At 27.4% G+C, this 19,441-nt stretch overlaps 1 protein-coding gene and 1 pseudogene across 2 annotated transcripts; one reads left to right on the top strand and one right to left on the bottom strand.

The window, feature by feature from the left end:
* Nucleotides 1-675: 675 nt before the first annotated feature.
* LOC132947145 (PX domain-containing protein kinase-like protein) lies at nt 676-8,568 on the top strand. 2 transcript variants are annotated; one of them, XM_061017353.1, is made up of 11 exons: nt 676-905; nt 1,067-1,323; nt 1,407-1,601; nt 3,517-3,613; nt 4,496-4,722; nt 4,792-5,032; nt 5,093-5,344; nt 5,507-5,718; nt 5,779-5,865; nt 5,938-6,037; nt 7,036-8,568. In XM_061017353.1, exons 2-11 carry the CDS (start codon nt 1,222-1,224, stop codon nt 7,221-7,223), a joined length of 1,701 nt encoding a protein of 566 aa, XP_060873336.1. In that variant the 5' UTR covers nt 676-905; nt 1,067-1,221; the 3' UTR covers nt 7,224-8,568. The 2 variants fall into 2 exon arrangements, with proteins under 2 accessions (XP_060873336.1, XP_060873335.1); XM_061017352.1 differs by lacking the exon at nt 676-905 and having other exon boundaries at nt 923-1,323.
* Nucleotides 8,569-9,204: 636 nt separating this feature from the next.
* On the bottom strand, nt 9,205-14,041 carry LOC132946943 (uncharacterized; annotated as a pseudogene).
* Nucleotides 14,042-19,441: the final 5,400 nt, after the last annotated feature.

A 19,441-nucleotide genomic window follows, 5' to 3' on the forward strand; every position in this document is an offset into this window, starting at 1 on the left:
GGTATAGCATTCTCTTAAATAAACTAAATGTATCAATTAATGGTTGATTTATTTATTTTTGAATTATTTATTGTCAAAATGTATCTAAACTATTAAATATGATTGATGTTATGCAAACTGAATAAATGCGGCACAGCCACCAGTACGAATTTAAATAATCCATAGCTGTGTTAGCACTTAAGTGGATATACATTTACATCTCCATTTTGCGTAGACAATTAAATATGATTCTATAATCATGTAATTTTAGATATTTTTGACCCGTGTTGTATTGTTGTCAAAATAACCTTGCTGCTCCTTCGCCCCACCAGTCATCGCTAGAGTAGTAGAGTATTAGCATTACGTATAGATAAAATCGACTGTCCAGTTCAAGACTGCAACAACTCAAAATATTGGGTATAACGTGTTCTAATTTTAATTTGTCATGGTGTTCTCTATATTGTTTCTCTTATGTAACGTAATGTAAATCATAATATTATTGAGAATGCTCTCTCGTGGTCAATAATTTAACTATATTTTATTGCGTTCTTGAACTGAAATTGTCATAAGATTGTGTACACACAGAATATATGAAATATATTTCATATATTCTATGGTGTACATAACTAGGATTTGTTATATTATTTCGAGTTGTTGCAGTCTTGAACTAGATATATAGTTGAAATAATCTCATATGCCGGACAGACCGTGGGTAGGTTATTGTTCCGGTTATAAAAACATGACAACATTTATTATATCTTAGTTCGTGGTTATAACAACAAGGCATTTTTTCATTATCTAGAGCCTCTTATGATTTTATCTTATCAAAATTATGACGAACATTTTGTGATAATACTCGTATACGAATTTGTTTGTTCAAGTACAACCACACATTTAAATAATATACCTTTTGCCACACTTTCAAGGTGTGTATTTTTTAGTTTTTACTATGATAAGTGATAGCATTAACAACAATATTATTATTTTTAATTGTTGTTACTTGTTATTACTTATTAAAACACACACCATTTAGTGTTTCAACTCAAATTCATAGCCATCAACTAATCGAGAATATTGTGCGTCACAGAGTTTACAGGTCTCACTGGTATTTTGATTGTGTTCTGCTACCGGGATTATGTAACATTCTAGGCACTTGTCGTTTTCATTGTAATGGTCGAACAACATTATTGCCGTTCTGCGTTTTGAATCGATCTGCGGCGGTGTTGAGTTGAGTAGTTGACTATGTCGATATTCGAGAACAGTGCAACTTTGAAGGACAAAGTCGACGATACACATCCATTGAAATGCACGATTCTCAATTCACGGAACACCAATGGATATACGGTGCTTAAGAATAATAACTGAATTTAAATACCCGACCACAAAGTATAAAAATAATTAGTAAAAATGTGTGTTTTTCGTTAAAGGAATACGTCATAGAAGTAACGCGTACTGGTGTCCAGGATTACACTTGGAAAATATTTAAGCGGTACAGTGATTTTGTTAAGCTTCAAAATATGCTGTACAAGATGTCATCAAAAATCATTTTGGATTTACCACCGAAAAAATACATTGGAAATATGGATCGAAAATTGGTGATGCAACGACAAAATGCTTTACAAGTAATGTAAAAGGCTTTACTTAAAAATTATAGGTACTGGATATTTCAAAACTGTTCACTTTATCCACAAATTTAATCTATCCTGTGCTTTATCTAGCAAATATACTTGTATAATAGTGTCTAATAACAGAGGCAAGATATTTAAATAAATAAATAAAAATAAATAATTGGACGGTGCCTGGGCAAAAGGGAATAAGTACAAAAACACGGTTTTGAGAAAACTAAAAAAAACTGTTCCTATTTGTACAATGACTGATAACTTATTCCTTTTTTATCATAGGTTTTATAAAATATGATTTCTTATAAAAAAAACCAACAATTTGTTTAATTTTTTAATCCCAATCGATGTGGATTATAATAATCTACAAGAATATTTAATAAATAAAAATAGTAAAAAAGGACTTATTTCTAAGGCACCGTTCTTTTAATAAAGGAGGGGATCTACAGTGTGATCACGATAAGTGGAAACACTCAATAACTATGTGCAGGCTTCATATATTTAAATTCTGCTTTTTTGGCTAACTAACAAACATTATTATACACATTTTCAAAAAATTAGACCATTTTTGCCCACATATTATTTTTTAATGAATTTTAGTGGTTGAATTTCTTTTCTAAGTTAAAAAATGGCTGAGTTATAGTAATTTGTTTTTATGTTATTTACATGGGTATAACAGATTATAAAATACATATATTCCAAATCATAACAGATTATAAAATACATATTTTCAAATCGGTGGGTAGGGACTTATGGAGCAGTTCAGTGGCCACCAAGGTCACTAGATCTTACACCACTATATAGATTACTACCTATGAGGTAACTTGAAAAAGGTTGTGTATGCCACTATCTTCTTAATTTGAAAAACAAAATAATTGCAGCATGTAATCAAATTACTGAGGAACAAATTATTTCTGCTATTAACCGAGAATTTTTAATTTTTAATTTGTATTGAATGTTGTTTATAGCACCATGGTGTACAGTTTGAACAATTTGTTGGATAAACAAAACTTTTACGAATAAAACGAATCAATCTTTGTATTTTATTTTACATATTTATTATTATTAAAATATTACCTAACTATTATTAACCTATTTTATAATCTGTTATACCCATGCAAATAACATAAAAATGAAATAAAAATAATTTTAGTAATTTTATTTTTTATAGGTCATGCCATTTAAAAAAAAAATTATTCTGTGCATGCACAAAATTAACAGTAACAAAATTAGTCTCATTATTTGAAATTGTGTATAATAATGTTTATTAGTTATCCAAAAAAGCAGAATTGAAATATATGAAGCCTGCACATAGTTATTGAGTGTTTCCACTTTGTGATCACACTGTATACAAATTTATTTTTTAAATTTTTTTTTATTGTAATTTATTTTGTTTGTTTTGAAAAATTAAATCCCAGATTCTAACATTTTTTTAAATTAACTACATGGTAGGTATTTCTAAAAAAACACATTCTAAAATATAAATTTCAAAAATGCAACATTAGGTATCTGTTCAAGGTCTAATCTTTTAAAGTTATTATGATTCTATGGACTTTCTTGATTGTTCTCTTGTTTCCAATAAAATATGTTATAACCAGAGTTATATCGTTTGAAAAAGTATAGATAAAAAACTTAAACCAAATTCCTATACTAAATATTTTATTAATTAAACAAAAAAAATATTAATTTTAATAAGTCATTTTGTTTCTTTAAAGATATTAATATGTTTAATTTTTTTAATTTTATTATTTACATTAGGTAATTTTTATAATTAAATGTATTAAATTTAATTGATTGTAGTTTTTCTTTTAGTAAGCAATGGACAACTTACATATCTTAGAAATGTTCATACTTGAATATGTAGGTGTTATTAAAAGTCTAAATATGTCTTATAAATATTTTGTTTTTATGTTTTTAGAGCTCTTTAAACACAATGGTTGAAAATTTAATGTTAGCAAATTCCTTACTAATCAGAAGCTTTTTGGATCCAGAATCATATAGTGAATATTGCAAAGGTAATATTGACTGCTATTACCTACTAATAATATATGTATTTGATTTTTGGATGTATTTAAACATTTTAAAATTAGGACCTTTATTTAAATTTATTCTTATAAATGGTAACTAGCTTATACGAATCCCGGAAAAAAAGTCTGACCATAAAATTACCTAGTGGATAAAATGTCCGTTTTGATTTGTTGTTATATAAGCCTACAGTAATAAAAGGTAGGTAGATAGAAAAATAATGTAGTAGGTAAAGTAATAAATGCGACGATAAACTGCAAACATTACACTAACGATTTTGTGAGATGGAACAACCGTTTTACACTTTTTGTTGACAAGATCTAACTAAACCGTCCGTCATTTCTAAAATTCCTGAAGAGTTAGAAGTAGATATTAACATTAGCGTTCCAAGAATTAGGTGAAGCTGTGAAAGGATTCCAATAATATGCTCTAGATATAATAAAATATCAGTGGAAGAATGTTGAATTAATATTGGTCATTGTACATGATAGACTTAACCTTAAGTTTATTAATACATCCATTGTATTTTTTTAGAGTTACCCTAAAACTTTTTGTCCCGTTTATAGATTAGGATTTAGGATATAATTTGGAGGGTTATTCATGTATATTTTTTTTTAATAAGAGCCTTACTACCCCCTCAAATCATGCACTAAATATAAACCACTATATTGTAATATGTTAAAAAACAAAAATAATAGTTAGAATTAATATAATATGAGAGATAGAATATTAGTATGTTAATTTTATACCTGCTATAAAATTCTTTATAATGGACAACTGAGGAGCATATAAATATGACTATAAACAATGTTTTCAGTGTAACTACATCTAATTTAATAATTTATTGATTAACAAATAACATTTTATTCTAGAATCTTTATTCCAAAAAGTTGGGATGGTACTAAGAGGTAATCGAGAATTTGAATTGTCGAAAGAACTACCTAATATAGGATGGCGTTTAAAAAGGAAATCATTTTTATCTAAATGGAAAAAAGATCCAAAACAAGAACTTTTATTATCATGGACTGAATGTGGTCCTGACCTTTCACTTAAACAGCTAGATTTAGTTACAGTATTAAAATCTATCTCTAGCATAATAGTAAGTTGGGCAGTTTTTAAATTTAAATAAGTATAACTCTTTTTATACCACTTTAATATTTGTTTGAAGCATCCACTTGTAGACATTCCTGTGATACTGCCAAGTCCTGAAGGATATACATTATCAGTTCATAATATTCAGGTTGGCAGTTTGAGAGATCTGCTCTATCAAACAACGCCTTTACAACCTTTCTTAAAAAAATATTGGGATACTTCTTCTCATGTTTATTTACCAGACCAAACTATGGTATCCTATATTAAACAGATCTTATATGGACTGAAATTTTTACACGATAATCATATCCCTTATGGTTGGTAAATAAAAATTAAATTAATTGAACATTGTTTATATAATTTAATTCATTTTCTAGGTCACTTGCATTCTGGAAATGTTTTAGTCTGTGATATTGAAAATATTAAACTAACTGGCATTGAAAATAGTACTTTAGGATTACCTTCATATTATCGTTCATATTTAGTACAACTTGGTAAAAAACGTATACAAAGTTTAAATGATGTCGATATATATGGATTTGGACATATATTATATGAGTTTACGGAGAATGAGCCTTTAACAAGGCCTTTTTGTGAACATTTTTCTCAAAAAACTTCATTAAATTTGAGTAAGATTAAACTTTATATTTCATAAATAAAAAAAAGTATCAATGTGTAATTCTTAAGATTTTTTTTAACATTTAAATTATATTTATTTTATAAAAATCCTAACTATTAAAATCTCAATTAATAAATAGTAAAAAATTATTAAAGAAAAAAACATTTTTCAGCAAAACAAATGAAAACTATACTTGCACCTCCTTCATCAAAGTTACTTATGCCAAGTGTGAACTCAATAATAACAAATTTAAAACATGTACGAATGATAGATGAACAAAAAGATCCATCGTTTTTCAAATGTAAAATACCAGCTTTAGTAAAAGAACATTATATCCTAATCGCAGAAAAATGCATGTCTAGAATTTTTGAAGACCAAAAAAAAGTATGTATACACAACTTTAAATTAAAACATTTATAAATATTAATTGTTTTAAATGTATAGATTGCATTAGAAAAACGTCATAAAAAGATTTATAAAATCATCCATGACCCAGAAAAATGTACAGAAGCAACACAATCAAAACATTTTGTATGTAGATAGTAAAATAGTTGTTCTGCACTTCTACTCTAGATTTACTAATTACTATTATTACTTTTAAAGGATTTTCATTCAATCAAAAACAATAGTTCAATTGATATCAGCAATCGATCACATAGCTCCAGTAGTAACAGTACATTAACCTCAACAGGATCTGATATTAGTAAGTAATTTTAATTTTCTAGTAATTTAATAATTTTAGGTGAATACAATTTATTTTTATATCTTTACAAATAAATATAGACAAAAAAGTTTTAAATAAACATTTAAGGGGGGAGGGGTCAAAAGAAAAATTAAGGGAAAACGGGAATTTTTACGCAAAATCTGTTTTCGAGAAAATCGATTTTGGTTTTTGGTGCAACTCTAAAACAAATGACCGGTACGTGCAATTTTGACTGAATGTTTATATTAGCATTTTCTATACACCATAACATTTGCCAAATATTTTGAGCTGATTACGGACATTTTCAGTTTCCATTTTTTTTAGTTTTTTTTCTATGAATATCAATACAATTTTATCTGTTGGGTAAAAAAGCTTGAGAATTTAATAGAAGGCTCCTAGGTGATTGTTTCAAAGGCAGATGAAAAAAATTAAAAATCCTTAGTCACAGTTTTTATTTATAAGCATTTAAAGTTCAAATCTTAACAAAATACGGAAAAATCACGAAAAATAGCAAATTATTTTGAGTTGAGAATTCATAAAAATTTTTCTTTTTAAATCTAAGATTTAAAAATGTAATACAAGATTATCCATAAGTTTGTCTACCTTTATCAAAAAAAAAATGTCTATAAGAAAGTCAAATTAAATTTTTATGATCGTTTGAAATTCATATTTTTAGAACATTTGATACTCACCCTATATCTCATGTAACGATTTTTTTATTTTGTTTTCAATTTTTTTAGTTTTTTTTCTTTAAATATCAATAAAATATTTGTTAACATATAACATATTGTTTGCAGATAATTATTTTTGCTACTCCAGAATTTTGACTCTAGTGACCGTCATGGTAGATTGATTAGGTTCAGCTGCATGGTTTAGGTCTTTATTATTAAATCATCATAATATGATTATAAACAAAATTAAATCTCTTGGTTTTGAAAACCCATAATTTTAAACTTATTTTACGCATTATTATTATTTATTACCATATTTTATTATAGTTGCTGTTAATTCATCATCTTTAGCATCCAACCCTCCTCCACCACCACCGCCGCCACCACCACCTCTGTCAACAACAACAACAACAACTATCCCCATTATTTCATCACAATCAAATAATCAGAGAATGGCTTTATTATCTTCTATTAATTTGTTTGATACCAATAAATTAAAGAAAATTGCAAAATGATAAAATAAAATGTTATAGATATTTAAATTAGCAAAAATGTTGTGTCATTGTATGTATATTAAATTGTTCCTAAGGTGCTATTGATTATTTTTTAATAAAAATAATAATTTTTGATACAATTTAAATTACTGATTTCAAGGGTTGTCATAACTTTTTGAGTGTTGAATGTATTTTTTCTTATTGTTAAAATGTTATGAAAATATTATCTATATTTAATATTAAATTTTCAGTAAGTATCAATATTATATTTTCGTACTTTTTTTCCTTGTGAAACAGATATTTATATAATGTTATTATTTTTATATATACTTGATTTTAAAAATATTTAACCATTTAATTTATTCTGAAACAGATAAAAATAACCATGTTGCGTTTGTGTTGACTATTTAAAATAAAATATTTTATAACTCAATGTCCAATTCATTTTTGCCATAAAAATAAAATACCTATTATTGTTATTATTTATTGTAAAAGTTATCAAAATTATAATTGTAATCATAATTATATATAATTTGTTTGTTTGTTTGTTTTAAGTTAGATTAATTATAACTAAAACAACTACTATTTTTAAACAGAAAATATTTGCTACTAGGTAACTTTATATCTAGTTATTCTATAAATTCCAGTATTAAATATTATCTATAAAAGATGTGAATCAAAAATTAAATGTAAAAAACAAATTATTAGGTATCTAAAAAAGTACCAATAAGGCTCTCTTTTTTGTTTTTGAATTGTGTAGCACTTTTTTCTATTGTACTTGTATTGTCATTTTCATATTATTCATTTTAGCTATTCATATTATTTTAATATTTTATCAACTATTATTTTACTAAACATTATTATTAATTTATATATACAAAAAATAAAATTATTTATTTGTTAACTACCTAATTAAATCTATTTAAAAATGTTGTAATAATTATGTTTGTATGTTGTCTGATTATGGTCATATGAATTATATTTGTTTTATTTTTTATTACCATTATTATCTAAATCAATATTGTATCCATGTTTTTATTTAAATATTATATAATTATTATTTGTTGTTATTAAAAATGTATTTTTTTTATATCTCATAATAGTAAATAATAATTAGTAGTGACATTAAGGAGTGATTTTACGTCAATGGATATTATTATTTTTTGACCAATAATTTATCAAGTCATTGACTCTAGTAGGTCGCGGACGTTGGTCGAAAATCTAAGCCAAAGGTCACCAAATTTTAATTGGCATCAATATCTAGATTTTATGTGATTTCTTACACGTCTATATTTTTTCTATAATCTTATTTGTGAGTGTTTATATTTTAAACCAGTATATTAGGTAAGTGGGCCTCTAAGTTTGTTTTACATTTTTGGTGGTATAACAAAAAGGTTGGGATTACCCACTCTAGATGATAGTGGCATTACCATTATTTTGAACAAGGTTGTGAATCCAACAGACAATCTGTGATGGCACAGTCTAAACCACAATCTGTGTTGCTGTGCTCTGAAGACTATGCAGATTGCTATAACTCTCAAGACATCAGTAAATGAACACATCTATCTTATATCATATGAAACATGTATATTAGAAGACACTATATGTCCATTATTTGTTTGTTAAAAACTGTTTTATGCTAAGGGAAGAACCGTCCACGCTGCAGTCCTAGACTAGGTTATAATAGACCAGAAATAATTATAATAATAATAATTATTATTAAAACTAATAGCAAACATTAATAAACATTCATTTATAAACAATCAATAATAATAGTATTATAATAATCCCAAACTCCCTGTCTGAGAACCTTCCCGGTTTGGACTATTCGTGACAAAATGTAGCCTATCTTATTGATTTTCCCCCAAATAGTATAATCTATTTTTGTACTAAATGTCATCGCAACCGGATGAACGGTTTAGGAATTCATATAGGTAGTTAGGTAGAATCATTTTTTGTCTTTTATATATATATATATATATAGAAAAAAAAAAATGACAAATTCATTAATGAATTTAAATATTTAATGTGCATAAATCAATGTACAAACAATAACAATATAACAACAAAATACAAATTATTACACCAGTATAGCAAATGAAGACGATTTAAAAATTTACCAGATAATATTGATAAAAACTTCTATTTTAGAATTGATCAATAGGTCACCCAGATCACATTTTTGTATTTAAGTTCCGGTAGTCGAGTTCTAGACTCTTATTCTATATAACTTATAATTTGTGGTGTAATTTAATAACCAAAAAATGAAACTTACCCTACATAGTCAATAGGCACGGACGAGAGAATGCATTTTAAATACCTATGTATTTTATAAATGTATGTTTTCATTTTAAGCTTGTGGACTATGGGTAGTTTGTTTGGTTCAATTTGGCATACGAAAAACTACTGAAATAGAAAACCACAGATTTCTTTCTTTTGTTTTTCTATTGATCATTAAGACCGGCAACTATGGCCATTGGCTGTTTGTTTGGTTTGTTTGTAGGGGAGGGTACTGTTAACTGTTGGTTTGTAAGCACGTGTGTTTGGTTTTGGCAGAATTTCGAATTGGGCACCCGTAGGTTTTTGCCATGCACAGTCGGGGGATGGCGGCCTCCCTCCAGAGTCCAGACATTGTGACAGCCCGAAGAGAAGTGCCGCCCGTGGCCGAGATTCAAACTAGCAACGGTATGCATCGGAAGCGATGCCGTAGTCTGCTCGGCCACTCTGTCCCCCGACAAAGATTTCTATAAAAGAGCATAACTCGATTTATCAATAGATTGTATACGAAGTACAAGATCTAAGTATTTCTCATATTAAAATATCTATCATCTATGGCAATAACCAATTGTCACCATTTGTCGGATACGATTAAAAATAATTCATAGATATAAACTATTATAAACATCCGAGCAATAATTGTAATAATTTCAACATAAAATAATAAATTCATTACGGGCTATGGCTTCAATAAAACTGGAACTGTCTTTAGCTTTGAATGGGCACTTTATTTTTACGACATAATCAGTTCCCACAAGACCATCTATCAATGAAATATAATACAACTTATTCATAAATATACCTACATGGGCTACTTATTAATAGTTATTAAATGTAATTATTTTTGATTATTTTACTGGGAGAAGCAGATAAATAATACAAATTGTCATCCACTCTAAGACCACAAGATTCAACAGTACAATTAAAACCGTTTTTAAATATGATTATGGCTTTATTCTCCATTACTTTACCATAATCAGTTAATCTAGAAGTAAATGACCTATACAATATATCGTAAACCGCAGACCTACATAATGTAGTTGGTCGCATTTTACAAATTCTTTGCGTTTGTCGTAGTCCAAGTCTTAACTGAATGAATGTACTTTTCTTTGATTTCAGTTCATTTGAAGGTACCTATATCATCAAGTAACTGTTCAGCCAGGCCTTAATGTTGATCCGGTCCCGTTTGTTTAGAAATTTTTGGGAAAAAGGAGTTTTTACATTTTCTTTTTTCGTTTTTCATTTGTTTGGTTTTCAAATATTTTTTTTGCCAATATCTCCTACAGAAGAAAAATATTATATTTATTATTATTATTAATTATTTTTTACTGACATTTAAATTATGACTACTTTACCTGGACTTATTTCATTAACTACATTTTTGTGTAATTTTTCTAAGAAACTGCCCTGATGTATTATAATATACAATAGCAGCTTCAACTCTAGTGTTGTACGATTCTCGTTGAGAAAAATTGATACGTTTACCCAGTGGTGTATTGGTAAATATATTTATGGGTATACGCACCAATAAAATATGTATGTAACCTAAACGATTAAATTATATCATTGTATATATTATATAACGTTATTGCAGTTCAATTAGTACATAGTTTTTAACATTATTTTATTAATTTTTGTATAATGTAACAATAGAAAATAAAACAAAATCAACTCGAATGTCAAAAAAATTAAAATTATAATAACATTATTATTATAGGTACAATCTATAGAATTTTCCACAAAGATTTTTTGAATTCAATATTGGGTTTACTAAATTGAACTTAAAGTCTTAAAATACATTAAACACAACGCATATTGTTATATAACTTATATTCAATACCTACTTCAATTGATAAATAATTCATTAATACATAAATTCATTAATACGAATAACGTTTTTTTCCTATATGAAATATTAAATAAATTTTAAATCTTATTTGGTTTTCTGATTATTTTGGAAGCGTATACCCGTAAAATAAGATTTTACATTGGGTATACGCCGAAAATCGAAAATCTTCTGATGGGTATACGGCGTATACCCGCGTACCCGTACCAATACACCACTGCGTTTACCTGGAGTCATAATGTTTATATTTATCTCTATAAATGTATTAGTTTATATATATATATTATATTCAAAACATTTCTATCGGTTTATCTGATAAATGCTTGTTTATTATACTATTAAATTGCTCACAAACAATGTTATCCACATTCATTAGTAAACTGTCGGCATGAGTTACTAATTGATTAGCTAACTGCGTAATTTCATCTATATCTTTTGATTTTTCTGCGTCATCAATAAAGTTGTGCTCATTTAATTTTGGGCCCGTTGCAGAAATACTTTTCACATCAAACATGGGAACCCAAAATATGGTGAAAACTGTTCAAAATATCCTTATGAAACCTACACTTGTTAATAAAATAATTAATATTTAATTATATTCATCAATAGTATTATTAGAGATCAAATTGCATGGCAAACAATATAGGTATAAACTAAAAAATAGGCTATGAACAGTTACGTTTTCAAAATTCTAAAAATTGTAAAATTGATAACTAAAAGTGTATTTATATTAATTTAAAATTACCTACATATTGTTTTTTTTCCTACAAGTATTTTTTTTTATTTTCAAAAAAATATCTTTTCGAAAATGTTCATGCAAATTAAGCCCTATATACTATATTACCTATAATATAAACTATAAAAAAGTTCAATATACCTAAACGTTTATCATTGTCAGATTGGTTGATTTATTTGCTGTGATATTCAATTAATTTAACAATTGCAGTTCTGAATCTTATTATTTTATTTTGAAGTTTGAATATGTTTTCTTAAATTCAGGTAAGGAAATTTGATGTTTTTGGTTAGTAATGATCGTTTTGTTCCAAAATTTCGCAACAAATGATTATGGCATTCTATTTTTTGAACATGAAATTTAGGACCATAAGGCATAATTCCAGAGAGCCTTTTTGTGTCACACTAGAATTACCATGACCTTTAATAAAATATTCAGTTTAGTACTGTATGTACTGCTAGTATGCTGATCATAATATAAACCAGTGGTCTTCAACCTTTTTGGACTCGCGACCCACTTTTTTAGACCTACATTTTTCACAACCCACGTAAGCTTTGTAGAAAAACAAAAAAAAAAAGGTAAAATTGCGTAATACTTTGTAGTAGTACTATTATAACTGAATAGATAAAAATTACATTTTAGTAGGCAGAATATTTAATTATTATTATTTGAAAATGTATAGAATTCACACGTAAAAATATATTAAAATAAAAATTCGACATAAAAATTTAATGTGATGTCTGTTGTTGAGTGTTTTCACATAATAAATTCCACCTGCTACGTAGAATCATACCAGCATATGAAAAATATACTGTGATTTGATATCAATTATATTATTATAATATTATACAAACTGTATTTTTATTTATTTCATCTATTAAACTTATTTTCTATTTTAAAAAAGAAGACGTTTCGCGACCCAATTTTAAAACCTAACCTTATTTGCTTTAAAGAAATTGTTAATGATCCAGTTTTTCAATCTGATGGTATTTAATCGGTTTTTTAATCTAAAATCAATGAACAATCAATGTACTGTCAACCAACACGAAGGTAATATGTTTCAATTTGATCCTAGTATGTACCTATATTTATATTTTCCAAACATTATGATTTACCTATATTTCAATTTGTTATATATATTTATTATATTGTTTTCTTAGATGATTTACTGTTTGAACATTTCATCATATTCAGTTGGTGTAAGAATACATTTACCTGGCAATAATGAAAATAGCAACCTTGGTAGGTACTTTATGGAAATACTAATGCTATACTATTTATCTGGCTAATCTCATAATCAGTAATTATTGTCAATTTTTCATATTGCAGGGGTAACACATGACAAACATATTGAAACGAAACAGCTCCTTGTAAAAAATAATTTCTGTTTTACCAGTTAGTAAAGCGTATACCATCGGGAAACTCTGTCAACAATTAGGAAATATTAAATTAGTCAACTAAATAAACCATTTACAGTATACAGGGAGTTTGAATGGTGATTTTACTAGTTAGTACTTACAATATCTTTATATATTATATGAAAGGTAAAAAGTTGATAACAATCCTCATCGATAGTTTTTGGAACCGTTTTAAAAGTACCATCACAGCCGGCTATTCTTACCTACAAAAAAAAAAAAATCAAACAAGAAAGTTAAATATACTGAATATGTCGTATAAATACATTAAAACCATTCTCAATGTATCAACTTACATTTTTTATGTTTTCAATAAATTTAATATTACAAAACAATACACCGACAATTGTGCCATCAACCGTCAGTGGTCCTTGATAGAATCTTAAAAAAAGATTATTAAATTAATTTAATAATAATCACATAAAAATAATATGCAAGATTACTAAAAAACATACAAACTTTCCGGTGTTTGAAATGTCTATTGTCATTAATCATTCAAGTGGTTCAAGTTTTTAGGTGTAGGTGAAAAAACAGATTTCTGAATTTTTTTCATCCTCAAAGCAGCTTGTAGAAAAGTATAAATAGTAACTCCTCCTGGGTGACTAATACAATAATAAAAGATGAAATCAGGCTAGTAAGATTTATTTCTTACTAAAATATTTATACTAAATAATAATATAATTAGTATAATTACCTAACAATACTTTCAACATATAAAGTGCGAGCTGAATATGAGCGGGCAGAGTGTTGTACACATTTGTCACCAAGTACATTTCTAAGTTCTCTCACTTTGGTGTCTGATGTTCGAACTTGATGATTATGCAATCTTTTGAGTGAAAACCTATTGTACTCCATAATCGAAGAAATAAAAGCGGTAGCTGGGCATCCATTCGTTGAAGATTCTTTACATTTTCAATATCTAATATATAAAGTAATTAAATTATATATCAAGAAAAAATAATAAAATTAGACAAATATTAGTAGAATAGTAATTACCAAATTATATTTACAATAACTTATATGGACACAATATCTATCATATTAAACTCACTATTTTCATTATATAATGCACTGTTATGTCTTACAAATTATGTCGTTTCTTATTTATGGGCTTTTGCTCATTTTGTATATATAAAATAAAATAAAATAATAATATAATTAAAGAACAAAACACAAATAACTTACACTTTTTTTTCTGTAAAATTTACTTCTTAAGTAAAGAAACCCTAAATTATCCTCGATAACCTCTTCATTTCTATGTACAACTGAAATTAACTTGTATGTTTTTGGTCGATCTCCAATTGGCCAAAACTGAATAATATTGTCTATAAGAGAATAATGACTTAAATGGTAATCTTAGAAAATTAAGCATGGAATTCTTATTTTAATTAATTCACAACTAGTTAATGATGAAGTATTTATTTTTGCTAATGTTTTGAATTGTATATTTGTTATTTTATTAGCTTATTCTAAATATAATTTATATTATTATATATTGCACAAGAAATAAACTATTAATATGATTTGTTTGAATGTATATTTACTAATAAATAGATCAATGTACAATGCATACCGTCAGCAACAACATTAGCTGCTTCAGCTACATCTTGAACTGAAAAAATTAATGCATTTTCCATTAAAATAAGAATATCATAGAGAGAGAATAATGTTATTTCTTAAACATTAATACTTTATAAATTCTTACTTGGTAAGATATAGAAATCATGATAAATAAAGCGCCATTGTGTAATTAATTTAATTAAAGTAGAGTAAAACAAATGAACTAATTGAGGAGCAGTTAAACAGTTTTTTCAAATGAAAAGATGAATAATTACAATACATAAATATTAGATGAGGTTAGAATTCGAACTCTTGATTAAGGTTATCAATTATAATTTCTTATCACGGGACCCAACTCTTATCACAGGGCCCAACTGTCGGTGAACGGCCACCTAGATCCCCATCCAAATAGATCCCCGTGATCTAAATGACAAAGCGGGATCTAATTGACAGGGGATCTAAATGACCAGAGGGAACTAGTTGACACCATCCTAGTTGGGGATCTAAATTACCCATTTAGCGTTTAGATCTCCCTTGGTCTACTAGATACCCCCTCTGTGGCGGTAATTTAAAATAACATTATAAATTATATTAAACTTATTTTATACTAAACGACAAACGTATTGTTTTTTCTTCAACAAATGATTAATTTAATTTCAATATGTATCATAAATCATATTAGGTATTACATTACATTAATATAATACTCATAAGTCATAACTCATGAATAATTCATAAGAAACAAGAGTCATAAGACTAGGTATAGTAATTATGGGCCACGAAATCATGATCAAAAGTTATTTATCTCACAACTGACTCATTAAAATGTTTTAATTAAACTTCCAAATAACAACCGTTATCTCTTATGCACAACCTATCACTAATTTATTTCAATTTATTTAGTTCATACTTTCATAGGCTGTAATGCTGTAGCTGTATAATAAAACAGAACCTAATTATTTTTTTTTTTATTTTAATACAATTTTTAATTGATTGAGGCACAAAAAATGTTCTTTATTTGGGAATGAGGAAGAAGAAACGATTTAAGTAGTTCCTTTTTAACAAAATGAGTGTGAACGTGAACTTATTCCAAGCCTTCAACATACTGGTCTCATCTGTCCATAGGAAATAAAATGGTGACAATGTGACATGTAAGTAGGTAAATAAGCCTATTGTAAATTATAACATAACCTTCTATAACGGAAATTTACTGCTAATTAATACCTATTATATTGTAATGTTGACTTGTAGACTGTAATCGTTTATTTCAGTCATTTCAAAAGTAAGTTTCACATTTTAATTTTAATACCTAATAATTACTATAATTTAACTAAAAACTTCTTATTAATTATTATTATAGGTTGTCTAGTGGACTGTTGTAACTTGTAGGAAGTAGTAACAGTGATACAGTATAGTAGATATATAGACTGAGTAGTATTTTCTATAAATAAATATGGTAGTTATACTATGGTTATACTTATAGACTTGTAAAGTATTTGTAAATTATATTTAATCACAATTGATAATGAACACATAATTGGTAACAATTTTAATTTCAATGTAGGTACTTGCAGTATACCTATAATATGTTACTTATATGAATATACAGATATATATATTATATACTATTAGTATATATCTGTGTATGAATATGATATATTATCAAGAAAATGTGTTAAACTTACTCAAAACAGTCAAAAAACAGTCAAATCCCAAGTTAAATTGAAATGTGTGTCATACCAAGAAAATTAGTTTAATTTTGTTTAATTTGTTAAAAAATAAAAAATTTAAAGTAGGTTTATGGCTAGTTGATATTTAATTGATAAGATAAATAATTAATTATAATTGTCATGTTAATATATAGTAGATTTCTATTCCAGCTCTACAAAGTGGACAGCGGTAGTATGGCCTGTGCTCATTCGGAGGCATTCTTGAATAGCTATCATGACAAGCTCCGCATAGGCCTTGGTGTAAGCATGGATACGCTACTACTATTGGTGGACTGTACAAACATATGTAACATGTTTCCTCTACTATTGGTACAATTTTAAAATAATAAAACATCATTATTTTTAATCAATTACTTTAGCTAGAAACAAATTTCAGACAATTACTACTTACTTGTCAAATCAACACGTTCAATGTAAATAACTGATGGTATCACAGACTGTTCGTTAGACACATCTTCATCTGAATAATCTGCATCAGCATCGAGATTATAAAAAACTAAAGACAAGCGATTTATTTATTAGTATATTTTATTGGAAATCTTTATAAGTAATATTATAATGAAAAATCATACGATCTCGAGGAACGGGCATTGCTGGTCTACGTGGTAAAATCCTTCTCATTATTTCATCTCGAATTAGTTCCTGATGCTGATCAACGTGCAGTGGTAATAAAGCTGGTGCTTCTTGTAGTGGTGCCTGTGGTAAAGCAGTAGCAGGGAGTACAGGAATAGCTGGAAGTTGCAGTTCCCGATGCTGATCAACGGGGAGTGGTAATAAAGCTAGTGGAGCTTGTGGAAAGACAGCAGCAGGAAGTATTACAATAGCTTGGTGTTGAGGCCGTATTACACCAAAATTTGGTGTTGAATGCCTAGCACATATTAAAAATTCTGACATTGAGTAGCATCCTTCTATAAACAGCCTCAATGATCTATCTAAATTCCTTTGCTGTTCTATCCAAACTTGTCGTTGAGGTTCTCTTACTTGTCCTCCATCAGTAGCCTCATTATAATCGTTCAAAACACCATTCGAGTAAGTAATCAGCCCCTCTGTAAATATAAAATACTTATATATTCCTTTTCTAGTGTTAAATAAATAAAAATATAATTACTCAAGAACACCCATGGCTCAGGATTGTGCTGATTTTGCATGTGCATCTGGAGATGTCGGTGACTTACTTCCAACACATTGTTGGTTCGCCAAACCGTGTCACTCACCGACAATATATCTGCATTTATTCCTATTGGCAATGGTGTAGGGTTAGTTATAAATTTGTTTAGTTGTATGAACAAAAAATATTATATTAAAACTATTATTTTGTATTACAGACCTGCAAGCCAAGTTGATCTATAATATTCAAATAATAATGTAAAATTATAATCATTATTATTGCTGATCAATGATTGCACATTCTCAATATAGTATGCCCTTACAGTTTCAAAACCTTCAGCTATACAATTTGTCGGCAGCAAAGGCAATGCCATCAACATATGCACAGTGTCATAGGCTCCTCGATGGTTACTACATATATCAATCAATCCTAAATATTAACCAGTGTTATTAATTGACTATATATTTAATTTATTATTAATTACAAATTCCGATTTTAAAGTAATCTTACCTATATTTGCAACTTTTCTCCATACCGCTTGGGAGGAATGAAACCAACAGCCTCTAATAGTGGTATTTGGAAACATTGTTCTTATAGCAGCAATAGCTGCCCTTTCAAAATCAACTATTATGGTTTGAGGTTGCCACTCTGGTACTATGTTTAAAATCTTATTGAAAAGCGCCGTGTATGCCCTTTCCGTTTTCCTCGACATCAATGCAAAACCTGTAGGAAATCCCTGAAAAAATATTTTAATAAATAGATTTTTAAAAAAAGTAACTTAAAATAATCTAATTAGTAAAATAGTTATTTTATAATTTACTATTATTTATTTACAAATTACATACAAAACTTACAGTATTAAATGTTATGCCCATTATGATGTATAATTGGTGGCATTCGTTTCCAAAACTTGGTGAACTAGAAAATGTGCCATCCAACAAAAAAGTAGAACCAGTCCTAAGTAAACTAAATTAATTGTATAATATTATTGTAATTATTATTTATTTGAAATAAAGTTTATTATATTTTATAGTTGTATACTTTTTGATTCCAGGCAAAATGAAAAATAAAGTGGTTCCTTCTTCTAAAGTTGCACCAACAATGCCAGAGTATATTGGTTCATTTTGTATCATAGACAAGTGCGCATATTCTCCTGTTAATTGTAAGTGGAATTCAGTCATAGACTGAGGAGTGACTGGATGAATTCGACGTCTATGTCTACGCATTGTTCTATGCAGTGAGACAAATGAACCGACATGAACATTTACAAAATCTGCCATACCGCATGTCTTAAAATGTATTTTCATATTCAAATTTGAAAATTTAATGTACAAATGTATTTACCAAAAAAAAATATATTAGTATTTTGTATATAGAAATGATGTATAACTCTTAATAGGTATGTTTATACATAATATGAGTCAATAAATTACATTTTACTTTTTGATTTAATATTTAGTAACAATATTATTTATATACTTCATTGTATATGAGAGAAATTTGATCATTCTGTGTTCACTGGTTACAAATATTAATTAATTATAAAGATATTAAATTTACACTAGCTTTC

The sequence above is a fragment of the Metopolophium dirhodum genome, chromosome 6, assembly GCF_019925205.1.
Source record: "Metopolophium dirhodum isolate CAU chromosome 6, ASM1992520v1, whole genome shotgun sequence".
In the NCBI taxonomy this organism is placed as follows: Eukaryota; Metazoa; Arthropoda; class Insecta; order Hemiptera; family Aphididae; genus Metopolophium; species Metopolophium dirhodum.

Bases quoted from the DNA above. Each gene is read 5' to 3' on its own strand.
- LOC132947145 (XM_061017353.1), top strand. From the start codon at position 1,222: ATGTCGATATTCGAGAACAGTGCAACTTTGAAGGACAAAGTCGACGAT. The intron at 5,033-5,092 runs GTTGGTAAATAA...TTCATTTTCTAG, and splicing joins CGATAATCATATCCCTTATG to GTCACTTGCATTCTGGAAAT. The intron at 5,719-5,778 runs GTATGTATACAC...TTAAATGTATAG, and splicing joins TTTTTGAAGACCAAAAAAAA to ATTGCATTAGAAAAACGTCA.